Source organism: Hylobates moloch, unplaced genomic scaffold (assembly GCF_009828535.3).
Source record: "Hylobates moloch isolate HMO894 unplaced genomic scaffold, HMol_V3 SCAFFOLD_14, whole genome shotgun sequence".
Lineage (NCBI taxonomy): Eukaryota > Metazoa > Chordata > Mammalia > Primates > Hylobatidae > Hylobates > Hylobates moloch.
Genome location: NW_026652289.1, coordinates 92,689,024 through 92,702,632, shown reverse-complemented (window position 1 = coordinate 92,702,632; position 13,609 = coordinate 92,689,024). Strand labels below are relative to the sequence as shown.

The 13,609-nt window shown below is 37.8% G+C and overlaps 1 protein-coding gene across 1 annotated transcript in view; it reads left to right on the top strand.

The window, feature by feature from the left end:
• Positions 1 to 13,609, top strand: part of FBN1 (fibrillin 1) — a 236,803-nt gene that overhangs the window by 198,073 nt on the left and 25,121 nt on the right. The window contains exons 47-53 of the mRNA XM_032174648.2: positions 1,118 to 1,234; positions 2,464 to 2,592; positions 3,232 to 3,351; positions 6,356 to 6,481; positions 10,390 to 10,539; positions 10,916 to 10,981; positions 11,228 to 11,344. Coding sequence (XP_032030539.1) covers positions 1,118 to 1,234; positions 2,464 to 2,592; positions 3,232 to 3,351; positions 6,356 to 6,481; positions 10,390 to 10,539; positions 10,916 to 10,981; positions 11,228 to 11,344 — 825 coding nt within the window. The remainder of the gene's footprint in view (positions 1 to 1,117; positions 1,235 to 2,463; positions 2,593 to 3,231; positions 3,352 to 6,355; positions 6,482 to 10,389; positions 10,540 to 10,915; positions 10,982 to 11,227; positions 11,345 to 13,609) is intronic.

The following is a 13,609-nucleotide window of genomic DNA, read 5'->3' as shown; positions in this document are numbered from 1 at the left end:
GGAGCCCCCTAACATAGAACGTCCCCAACCAAAGAACTTCATAAGTTTGGCTAAAAATGAATCAAGGTAGAAATTCTTGATTACTAGCGATGACTCATCTGGGTGTAGTCTTCAACCACAGACACACATTAGAGTCCCTTTGGGTTAGCAATAGCTTCCTGATTCAGGAATCACAGATCATTTATCTTCATGTCCAAAATGTGAAAAGAAAGGGAATCCTAGCTCTAATCATTACATTTTGCTATTCTCCGTTGTTACCTTCCACTCTGTCTCTCTCCTTTCATCCTCGTCCCTCTTCATGGTGCCTCATTCTTTCAAACCAGCGGTAACAACTTTCTTTCATTAAATTTTTTCTTACTTCCTCCTTAATATAATGTGCACCTACTCTTTATAAGAAATATGCTAGCTGCTGTGATGAGATGCAAAGACATACAAGATGCCAGAGTAGCTTTACAAAATCATCAGAGAAAAGTACAGACCAATCAAAAGGCGAATAAGAATGCAAGCATGTATGAAAAGAACAAATTAAGTGCCATCTCATTGGGGCAGCTTAGAAGAGTGAGAGAAGTCATCATTGGTGGAAGTTGTATGTTTTTACGGGTGTAGGGAAAAAGGAAAAGTTGTCTGAAATGGCAGGTGAGCTAGAAAGCTGAGTTATTTTGTTGCTGATTGTGGGGTAATGCCAGGTGAGTCACTGCTTTTTGGTAAATTGGAGTGAGAATCTTGAAGGTTGAGGTTTGCCAAAGGTGGCAACACCTCAAGACCCAGATGTACACAGAGTTTTTTCCATTTTCAAGTGAAAATATTTGAGAAAAGTGGCAAGGGTGGAGAATTCTAGAAGTAAATAGAATAAAATAATTCTTGTTCAGGTCTCATGTCCTTAGCTTGCCTCCTTTCACTGGCCAGCCAAGGAAACAATTTATTCCCAAGGTTTAGAGCTTTGCCGCTGCCTGGTTTCTTGCAGGGATGACTGCTGCTGGAACTGATACCAGCATCAAGAAGTTCTCAGCCTATGGATGAGGCTTGGTGAACCCTAAAATGCTCTTTAGCCACTGTAACTGTGTAACCACTTTTTCTACTTGTAATTATGTTTCTTTATGGCCTTTTTTCCTACTAGACATAAATGAATGTGAAAGAGATGCCTGTGGGAATGGAACTTGCCGGAACACAATTGGTTCCTTCAACTGCCGCTGCAATCATGGTTTCATCCTTTCTCATAACAATGACTGTATAGGTGCGTGTGCAAAATTGTGCCTCAGCAAAGGAAGTCAGTTTTATCTGTGTTCTTTGTAATTAGCATCATCTCTAGTGTTCCAGCTGTCTTTTAAAAATATATGCTATCTTATGCATAACAATTAGTTATGGGACTTGTCAAATACAATGTGCTGATTCAACATCAAATATGTTACAGAAGTCTCCCCTTATCCGTGAGGGATACGTTCTGAGACCCCCAGCAGATGCCTGAAACCACAGATAGTACTGAACCCTCTAGATACCATGTTTTTTCCTACATATACATACCTAGACTAAAGTTTAATTTATAAATTAGGCATGGTAAGAGATTAACATCCATAACTAATAAGAAAATAGAACAATTATAACAATATACTGTAATAAAACTTATATGACTATACTTTCTTGTGCATTCTCTCTCTCTCTCTGTCTTTCTGTCTCTTTGTCAAGATATTTTATTGTACTATACTCACCTATTTTTGGATAGCAGCTGACCTTGGATAACTGAACCCCCAGAAAGCAAAACCATAGATAAGGGGGAACCACTGTAACTATATCCATTACTTTTATTAAAATGCTCATTAGCAGCTATAATTTTTATGTCTACTTTGCTGTAAATTAAATAAATTTCAAAATAAATGGAATTAGATTAAGCTTAAAATTTTTTAAATATACAAAAGTGAGTCTTTGTATAGAAATTATATGATTCAGGACTGTGAACCTTCTGGTCTAGATGTTTCACGTAGCCTCTCTTAAATCATTGAATCTACAGAATCTCCCTTCTAAAACGTACTAGGCAAGAGGAATAAGCCAAATTCTTTAAATTTTATTGTGCTATAGGCTAATTGAAATATTTCTAATTGCAAGAATACAAAATAATGCCCTCAGCTGAATTATGTATTAGGATTTTATTTTTTAAATCAAAAAATTTTTAAATCTAAAATTTAGAAATAAAATCTAAACGAAAATCAAGGAAAAACCGATAGGAAATTTGAATGTAAATTGTCAGTCTCTAATAAAATAATGTAATCTTGTTGTTAAATGTGCATGGGTGCTTAATGCCAGTTCTGTTGTTGCAAACTAGATCCCCATTGGAATTTCTTGTTTGGCTAAGCCAGCAAAGGCCACTAAAATGCAGAAGAAGTATTTTTTCCTTTAAATGTTTTGATTATTGCTGGGATTATGACATCTTTGGAATATATTAAAGGATTGTTGGGGATTTTTCTGCAGATGTTGATGAATGTGCAAGTGGAAATGGGAATCTTTGCAGAAATGGCCAATGCATTAATACAGTGGGGTCTTTCCAGTGCCAGTGCAATGAAGGCTATGAGGTGGCTCCAGATGGGAGGACCTGTGTGGGTAAGTACAGGACTTAGAAAGACCTGGAAAGAATGCTTCCAGAGACCACTCAAGGAATCATGCAGTCTCTGTTCTAATGCTTCTTTCTGGAAACCTGGAGGAAAAGTCAGAGTAGAACTATATTAATCCTCCCTATAAAGGCTTGTTTTTATTTAAGTATATATACATATATGTATATGTATATATATAAAATCACTTTTTCCCTTATTTTAAAAATTAAGCTATTGTACTCACAGAGAATACTCAAACTGTTAAACAGTGAAATTGTTAAATTGCTCTGTAAGCAATTATGATTTCCCTTCTTAAATTTTTTCCTTTAAAATACTTTTGTGGTAAGCTGTCATATCTTTTGGGTATCCTTAAAATCTTTATATACTCACTGACTTTTCACATGCTACAGTTTTCTGGAAACATTTAATTTGATGCAGGTAAAATAAAATATGGTTGTTATACTCTACATTTTTAAAAGCTGATAAAGCTTATTTTTATTATCACTTATTTTTGTTCATGGTGGAATTTTATGAACTTTAATTTGCTTTATGTATTTCTTTGATTTATTCTAGTTTTTTTGAATTTTAATTGTTTGATGGAAGTCATGCCAGTGGGAACCTCTTCCTTATTTTTACCTTTTCTTTGCAGATATCAATGAATGTCTTCTAGAACCTAGAAAATGTGCACCAGGTACCTGTCAAAACTTGGATGGTTCCTACAGATGCATTTGCCCACCTGGATACAGTCTTCAAAATGACAAGTGTGAAGGTAGGAAGGCTATCAGTTGTAGCAAATGAGGAGTGTCGGGTATCCACTGGACTTAGCAAAATGAGAATTTTTGTAATGACCTTTTCATTTTGGAATACTTTATCAGAAATAAATGCAAGGGCGTAGGTATGACATGGTCTCATCCTTCTGGAAAGACAAGAAGCACTAATTCTCATGCTAATCTCTAATGAAGTTATTTTGTTCTGTGCATATAACTGATCGTATGATCCTGACTCTTTTCCACTGTGCTTTCATGCTGTTGGTAGGAATGCTGTGTCCCACTCCCAGTATTTCTGAATTATATTTTTTAAGTGGCGATTCTTTGCAGCTAAAAATAGCTCCTGATTCCAGTTAAAATCTTTAAATGACCACATTCAGGGTTGGATGAATGTGGTTATATCGTTTGTCTATTTTGTTTTTTTGGTTTTTTTTGTTTGTTTGTTTGTTTTTGAGACGGAGTCTTGCTCTGTCACCCAGGCTGGAGCGCAGTGGCACAATCTCGGCTCACTGCAAGCTCCGCCTCCCGGGTTCACGCCATTCTCCTGCCTCAGCCTCTCCGAGTAGCTGGGACTACAGGTGCCCGCCAACACGCCCGGCTAATTTTTTTTATTTTTAGTAGAGACAGGGTTTCACCGTGGTCTCGATCTCCTGACCTCGTGATCCGCCCGCCTTGGCCTCCCAAAGTGCTGGGATTACAAGCGTAAGCCACTGCGCCCGGCCTTATTTTGTTTTTACCTATAGAGCAGTGGAAATGTGTTATTTGAAATAAATTCTCAGCAAATTTTACAGTATTACATTCCTTTTTTTTTTTTTTTTTTTCTTTTTAATGGAGAAAGGGTCTTACTCTGTCACCAGGTTGGAGTATGGTGGCACGAGTATAGCTCACTGTAAGCTTGAACTCCTGGGCTCAAGTGATCATCCTGTCTCAGCCTCTGGAGTACCTGGGACTACAGGCATGTGCCACCATGCCTGGCTTATTTTTTAGTTCTTTGTAGAGATGGGGCCTCCCTATGTTGCCAGGCTGGTCTCAAACTCCTGGCCTGAAATGATCCTCCTTCCTCAGCCTCCCAAGGGCCTTCCTTTAACCTCAACAAATATGTCATATCATTAAGTGAAGGACATTAATTGCTAGAATTTCATAAATAAGTCGGGTTGAAAGGATTTTCAAGAAGTCACCTAGTTCACGCCCCTGACTTGAAACAGGTCTGCGTCTAATCCACAATGAGAATTTTCTCTACTTTTAATATCATCAATTAGAAATTTTATTATCTATCCAATTTAAGTAACAATCAAGTGGTGATATTTAAAATGGAAACACCTTATTGAAATTGTCTAGATGCAAATTATTTATGCATGTTATTTTACTTTTATTAAAAATTGGCTTTATTATCAATACCTAAGTTCACTAAAATGAACAGGATGAATATATATATATAGAAAGAAAACTGACTACACAGTCAATGAATGTGCCCATGCTACAATATTTGGCCCTATCCTAATAAGTTGGCATGTACAGGCTAATTTCTACCATAATAGAAATAGTCATAGTAATAATAATTAAAAACAACCCAAAACATTTGAGCATTTTCACAAAAGTTAACTTTTATATTAAGAAAAGGTTGGATATAGGGGTGGAAGGAGTGTCAGAATGGAGTAATTCAATCGGCAATAGTGGATCTCAGATTCATTAATAAACCACAGGGAACATAACACAGGTATAAACGCAACCCAATAACCTGGCATGATGGAGAAGCTGATTTTGCATTGCACAGAAAGAGAATCACTTGGCATTGCACATTTCTAGAATATTTATTGCGTGGTATTTACAGTATTAAGTCAAGATAATAAAGTTAATTTCTCAACTTTTCCTTAGTTGGGCCTCTTGAGAATAAAGTTGTATAATGCAAGTACATTTTGGTGTGAGTAGAAACCTCTGCACAAATGTAAAAATAAAGAGCCCAGGATACAAGGATATTTTGCGTTTTGTTGAAGAAAAAAAAAGTATTCTCATAAAAGTAGCATGGCTCAGAATTAAGACTTACCACTTTGTTCACTAAAAATTCCTGCTGAAAGTCAGGAGGAAAGATAAGTGAGTTTGTTGGAATAGAGTGGGCGTATATTTCCACAGGTAATCATATGTTTTTATTGACCAACCCAAGTAGAAAAGGGCACTATTAACAATAAAGTCAGGCCAACTGGCATAAGCTGGGGCTCCCCCAGGCAAACTAGGACATATGGTTACTCAAGCCATTCAAACTTCTTATTGGCTACTCTTAACTACCCCTGTACAGGAGCTAAGATGTATAATATACTGAAGAAAACATGCCACAATTCTAAGTGTACCGTTTCCTATTATCTATCTGATGAAAGAAAAAGCCTGTGCAAGAAAGGTATTTTTGTGTCTTTAGAAAGATTAACCCACAAATCGGTTAGGAGCCTCATCTTCTATGATATCGTTAGTTTGCACTTCATAGGATTATACTGACTGTCATGAGTCTTAGTGTTCTTGTAAAATTCACAGTTTTAGGGCTATAGCATGGGGTATTGGGAAAAGTTCTGTGGATGGTTGGAGGGGATCAAAGGCCTAGATCTCACATTGAGTGACTCACTAGCAACGTGCTTAAAGTCTCAGCATTTCTGCTTCCTGAACAATGGTGCAGTGTGACTCTAGAATTTCATGCTTCTGTCCTGGCCTAGGGTACAATGAAATTACTCTGACTTTTCTAGTTAGCCAAGCAACTCAGTCTGGGTAAGAGACGTTTGTCACTGCACCCCTTAGAAGGCAGTTGCACATTCCATTTTTATATCAATAACTGTCAAAACTAATTTTTTTAAAGTCATGACAACCTAGAAGTCCAGTCCACAGTGTTATGGTACAGAAAAATACCTTTATTATTGTAAGAGTTTAGAAACTCAGTTGCCTTTTGTATGTCCACATTGTGTATTTGGTACCTGATGGTGTCTGCATTGTGTTTTGACTGTTTGACCCATGTGATTCTTTTAGATATTGATGAGTGTGTCGAAGAGCCAGAAATTTGTGCCCTGGGCACATGCAGTAACACTGAAGGCAGCTTCAAATGTCTGTGTCCAGAAGGGTTTTCCTTGTCCTCCAGTGGAAGAAGGTGCCAAGGTAAGTGTCTTTGAAGGCTTTGGGCTTTCATTGCTCCATGTTTATTTGTGGTGGTCTTATTTTTCAAACATGGCAAAGCTCTGTATTTTTGTGAACAGGAAGATGGAGAGTTTTCATTCACCCAGAGGTCTAATGATAACCGTATGTCAGAAGGTTCATTTTCACTTTTAAGGTTAAAAACTCATCCATCAAGTTATAGTTGCTTATACAATTGTACTGACACATAAACCTCTCTCCCACTAAGAACACAAATGCCGATAGCCCCATCAGTGGGGAAGCACCTCGAGCCACCGAAACAGCAAAGCCTGGGGAGAGTTGAGCTACATATCCCCTACCTCTGAAGAGATAAGCTGAAAAATGTGGGTCCAAAGTTAGACTTGAGACTGAAAAACTGCACATTAACCCATCTGCCCCCACAATATGGTAACCATCCCTTATATCACAAATTCTCCAAGAAAACAAAAATAAATTTAAACTGACCAGGATTCTTGCTGGGCCATTGTTCATTTTTAGGAATAATACTTGTCAACTATTTCAGTAAAGATTTTCAAGGGTTTGCCAACGACTTTCAAATTTTAAACAAAGATCAAAAGGCGCCTGAACTTTGGCATAACACAGTATGTACTTAAGTCCCAGAAAACTGTTTAGACTTTTCTAAACAATGCAATTGTGTATGGCTATCTACATACACAAACTAGTTTCATGAATTCCGGGGAAGAGAGATGAAACAAACACATGTATTTCGTTTTTTTCCACTTAGCTTTTGTTGTTTGGTTGTTATTAGTGTTTGGGTGTTGAGTTGGGTTTTTTTTGTTGTTTTGGTTGTTGGGTGGTGTTTTTTTTTTTTTTTTTTTTTTTTTTGCATGGTTTTTTGGTTTTGCTTCCATATTACCAAATATGGAAGAGGCACTGGATATCATTTAAGATTCAAAAAATTGAGTTTGGGATCCCAGCCCTGCCATATTTAGTCTAGAGGAAGTCATTTAATCTTTTGGAAGCTCAATTTCCTCATTTTAAACAACAATAATATCTGCCCAACCAGCCTTACTGGATATGTGACAAAGCTTTGTTAGTTTCTGAGTCCTTTGTAGACTCTTGTTGTTATTCTAATGATCTGATTAACTTTTTACTTTTCAACTAGTTATCTGGGAAGTAAGAAGGAGAGTGTTGAGAATTCTCCGGCTGATTTCAGCTTGTTGGTAGTTGTCAGTGGTCTGTGTGGATTTCAGGGTGGTGCTTAATTTGAACAGATATTCTGCATGGTACAGGCCAGCCAGATAAATTCTAACTCCTACTCCCTTGTTTTTGTGTGCCTTTGGCTTGGCCTGAATTTGGAAAGAAAGCAGTGAGAAACCAGGTGTGAATCTGCCGATGTGGCAGGCCAGAGGAAACTCCTAGGCTATTAATTCAATTTGCACTGGCCCATCACAGAGCAAGCTAACGCTGCAGGAAGAATCAGCCCAGCTGTGAGCAGCCCTGCCACATGCTCAGCTCCAGGAGGCAGAGCCAGAACTGAGGAATGCAAGCAGGGAAAGTGACTTTTGTAGTTCTGATGAAATTTCGAGGTCATTAAGGGCTCTTTGCAGATGGACTGGTAAACAGGCATCCCAGAGAGTCCTAAAGCATGTGGGCGAGCACAGCTCTCTTCCCCAACGCAAGGCACCCTTGATTAATAAGCCAATTCTAGAGAATCACCACAAGCTAAAGTAAATCTCCTACAGAGCACAGATTTTGCTGGAGCCGGGAAGTTGAGAGCTGGGTTTTTCTTGTAAGATGACAAATTAGGAGTCAGACTTCTATTGCCCATGAAATAAGAAAATTCCACAGAACCGTGGATAATGTTTTTTAAAAGGCGAATACCATGGGACTCAGGTGGACAGAGCCTGGCACAAAAGACCACAGGTGTAAATGAGCCACTCCCACTTGCAAAGTTCAACGAAGGGAATTTGCCACTTAGACTGACTCAAAACTTCATGCATTTGATTCTCTGTCTAATGCCAAGATTTTTTTTTTCGGGGTGGAGTGGAGTGGTGTGAGGGAGATAGAGCTGGGGTCTGGGACAAGGTCAGCTATTAAAGGAAAAGAGAATGAGAATTTTAACACACCAATATTACAACATACATATTTAAAGAAACACTACAAACTGGAAGACAAAGCAGAGAGTTAAGTTTTCATGTATTTGTTGAGACATTTTTGTGAGTAGTCACTGAATTATATCTAAAGGTAGTTGGAGGCATAAATAATAAAAACAAGACTGATAAATACAAAACATTATATGTGACAAAGAACTTGAAGAATAAAAGAGATCAAAAGTGTTCTCCAAGAAACGAGAATTTGTTCAATCTTGAAGTTTCTCAGCAAAGCAAACATTTGAGTGGCAGAGATGCCACAGGACTGACTTTTATTGCTCTTGACCTTCAGAAGGATAATTCATTGAAAGGTGCTTGCCAGGTCCTTGCCACAACAGATGGGGAAGTGGAATAGAAATTAGAGAGATGATTTATCTGGATGAGTTGGTAGCCATGAAAGGTTGAGCAAGCTTATTGGGGAGGCTACCTGAATTTGATTTACATAACTTGGTAAATATAATAGATAGAAAGATAGATAGATAGATGATAGATAGATGATTAGATAGATAGATAGATAGATAGATAGATAGATAGGAACTTTAATTCATGAAAACCTTTCCTTTGTTATCTCTGGCAACTCTGTTATTCCTACATTGTCTTCTTTGTCACGAAATAAAAGCTGGTGAAACTGTTTTAACATAAGTGCTCAGGTGGTTATGATAGTATGGTTCCTGGGATTGAAAAACAGTGATGGAAGTGAATGAAAAAGGCAGAGGTGGTCAGATATAAAGAAAGAAGAATATGGGTATGAAAGCATTTCTTTTAAACCTGCAGATTGTGGCCTCTGTGTAATGAGAGGAGTTTTGCAAGGCTTTAAGAAGTCAAGTTTGAGGGAAAACACAGTCCCTACTCCTGGTTGAGCTCACTTTTTGGAGTCAGTGTGTTCTATAAGAAATGGAAAAGCCTGTTTCCAAAATTATGTCAAGCAGCGTTGGAGAATTTTATAGGAAGTAGATCCCATCTTCTTTGTTGGAGTCGTCAAAGCAATAATCAATATTGAAATATATTCTTTCAAAGAAAGACTATTCTGTTCCCACCCACCCACAGCCCTGCCCTCCTCTTCCTTCCCTCTCTGTGTTGAGCTAAACAAGCCTCTTTTAAAACTTTAACATTGACACAGCTCTGCATATGTGTGTGTGTGTAAAATCTACAAAAAGCCCCACTTGCATTTTGTAGCCAGCATCTCCAGGAGTATCTGCTTCAGCGACCAACCCTTGTGTTGTATTTTTGCCCATCTACAAAGTTGCCACTTCTGTATTTGTTCTGTGCCTGCGATCTGAGATTTTATTTTAGTTCCAGAGTTTAGGGGACACAGAATAAACAACAAAGTGTGATATCACAGTAAATATTAGAACTAAGAGGATTCTCTTACTCTAATGTGCTCACTAAACATGATATTGCAAGCAGAGCTGTCAGTGAAGGAATCTTGTGAATGATTCCTTTTGTGTACTTTCCAATCCTGAAGTCACTGACAGATGTCAATTTTGAAAACTGTCAGTTTTGGATTTTACTGGATTCACATCAGATTACTTTGAAATAGCGACTAAAATGAGAAGTAATAAATTTAAGGTCACAGAGTTGTTCATCAGATCTCACTATACAAAAGATACCCATGACTTTAACAGTCTCAGCTCAGTTACTATTAGAATCACCTACGGAGTATTGCTGTGGTCCTGAGAGGAGAACATATATAACATAGTGGGTTGTTCTTTATTCGCTGTCATGCAGTAAGGACTCAGTAGGAAAGCAACTGAAGGGTGTCATAAATTTATGCTGCAGATTTGCGAATGAGCTACTGTTACGCGAAGTTTGAAGGAGGAAAGTGTTCATCACCCAAATCCAGAAATCACTCCAAGCAGGAATGCTGCTGTGCCTTGAAGGGAGAAGGCTGGGGAGACCCCTGCGAGCTCTGCCCCACGGAACCTGATGGTATGTCTGTCATCTGCTTTTCTCTCTGGGCCATGCAGGGTGCAGACTGGCCATGATGTAAGTAAGATTGTAGGTCTTAAAGACAGTAACACAATTTAATTTAATTGTAAGTCTAATTAGAATGATCATTAAAAATTATTTTATCTCAGGAGCTGGGTAGTTATTTTCTTTTTAATTATGTCATGAATCACAGATGCCCAAGGAGCAGACACAACATCTTAGGGAGTCTCGTTAACTTCCTCTGGTTTCTGGGCCTGTTTTGTCCATCATTTATCAATATGCACAGCATGTAGCAATTTTCTACCTCAGAATGCTTGTAGAGAAGCTTGTAACGAATTGCTGTTGTTCTATCTATTAATGAGTGTGTCCACCACAGAGGCCTTCCGCCAGATCTGTCCTTATGGAAGTGGGATCATCGTGGGACCTGATGATTCAGCAGTTGGTCAGTTGCCTGTGCTGGATTCTCAGCATTTCTCAGTATTCTCAATCAGCTTCTTTTTAGTTATTCTTATTTCTCTCCATCTATCTTGGAAAATTAAGTGCTACTTTTTTGTCACTTCATTTAGGTAGCAATTATATTATTGCATTATTAGATAATCTATTGATTAAACACTGAAATGATCATAATTTATCTTCATGTTTAAAAAATACCTTGTTATTCACTGTTTTTTTTTTTCTCTTGCTTAAGATATGGACGAATGTAAAGAACCCGATGTCTGTAAACATGGACAGTGCATCAATACAGATGGTTCCTATCGCTGCGAGTGTCCCTTTGGTTATATTCTAGCAGGGAATGAATGTGTAGGTGAGTAATAAGTTTTCTTCCATTGGAATTTTACAAATTAAAAATTAAGCTATACAGTATTCACTGTATAGCCACGAATATAGGTACCAAGATGGCACTGAAATAAGTTTCATCCATCCACTCATACATCATTCATTTAGAATACTAGTGAGTCACCATCAGGTCCCAGGCACTGTGCTAGGCTCTGGAGCTGCAGCACTGAACCAAGAAGACAAGTTCCTTCCTTGTATGGACCTTACAGCCTAATGGTGAAGGCAGACACTGGACATATCAGAAGAGATACTAGAAAGGACAACATCATAATGAAAGTCTTTGTGAAATTTTAAAAAAAATGTTAATGGTCATAATCTTATTCCATTATCAAATAAAAACTTTATCTGGATTCTTTTATATTTAGTAAGATGAAAGGCTGTATACCAGTACACAATCTTTTTGTTGTAACCCTGTTTTTAAAATGTCAAATAATGGCTCCTCTGGCTGGCCTTTGACCCTTAATCAACACTAACTCTAACTTAAATCCAAGGATCATATTTAGTTATCTAAGAATTCCAAAGTGATTCAATATAACATAATTAATACTAGCATAAATGCTGAGAGTTTGTCTGTGTGAATTAGAAAGTACTTTTTCCATACAAGAAATCAGGCTATGAAGATTTCATCTCCAGCTGTGGCTGTGGGAGTTTAAGCAAGTTTTTTTAGCTTTTCTAGGCCCTAGAATATAGTATTATGCAAGTAAAATAAGATTTCTAATTACCTTTGCAGCTCTAAAGATCAATGGTATCGGGATTTTTATTAACTTGAAAGAGAAATAATATTCTTGACAGTGCAATGTCATTGAATATTATAGTAGAACAAAAGCAAATATTTCAATGTTTTCTCCTCAGAATCTTCAGTTAGTGCTAATATGTGCATATGAAATGAGCCTCTTCACCTAGGAGCTCCCCACCATAGCCTCTTGCCTTCACTTTTGACTTAAGAACCTCAGCACAAGAAACAACTGTTGACAAGAGCCATTACTCTTCTGTGCCTTAGATAGCTAAAATATCAATGTTATTTCTCAAAATTATTTCTTTCCCAAGGGGAGATATTCTCCCCAAGGGATGTGTCCAATAAGAACGGTGAGTATTCTAGGTGGATGGATTAGAAGGCATATATATATATATATATACACACACACACACACACACACACACACATATATACACACACACACATATATATACACACACTCACATATATATATACACACACACATATATATACACACACATATATATACACACACACATATATATATACACACACACATATATATACACACACACATATATATATACCCACACGCATGCACACACACACACACACATTTTATGTCTCTTTGGTAAGATTTGTTCTCTCTGCCTGTGTTTTAGAGCGATCATAACCTAAACATATTTTTTTCTAGCCTTTCCTCTGCGTAATGTAAACCATCTGGTTTCAACAGAATCAACACAATCTACTTGAATCTTGATTTTATTCGATGTATTAATTTTACTTAACCTCTGGTCTTTTATTTTACGTAAGTTTAGTCTTTTATTTTATATCTGGCAAAAATCCATCATGTTTAAGGCTTCTTGGGGAGTGATGTAATGTAAGGCCAAACTGTGGATGTATTTCTAGCTTTAAACAAGCAGAAACTTTTGACGAGTGATAGAGGCCTTTTTTTTTTAACCCTTAGATCATCTACTCCAAGTAGAAGATTTAGTTTACAATGTGGGAGGCTGGAGAAACTCATGGAGAAGGGCACTGTCAAGGCTAGATGTCCAGGCACTGTCATTCTCACTGTCACTGCCACTGAGCAAATCGAATTTCACGGCTATAAACCTGACATAATAAGACATGCACACTCCCTTTTTGCAAGAACAGAATGAGAATTAAACATTACAGATCAGACTGGGCTTGGTGGCTCACACCTTTAATGTCAGCACTTTGGGACGCCGAGGTGGGCAGATTGCTTGAGGTCAAGAGTTCAAGACCAGCCTGGCCAACATGGCGAAACCCTGTCTCTGCTAAAAATACAAAAATTACCTGGGCATGGTGGTGTGCACCTGTAATTCCAGCTACTCAGGAGGGTGAGGCATGAGAATCGCTTGAACCTGAGAGGCAGAGTTTGCATGAGTTGAAATCGCGCCACAGTACTCCAGTCTGGATGTCAAAGTGAGACTCTGTCTCAAAACAGCAACAACAACAAAATTACAGTTTAAAATCCTCTGATAGAGTAAAAGG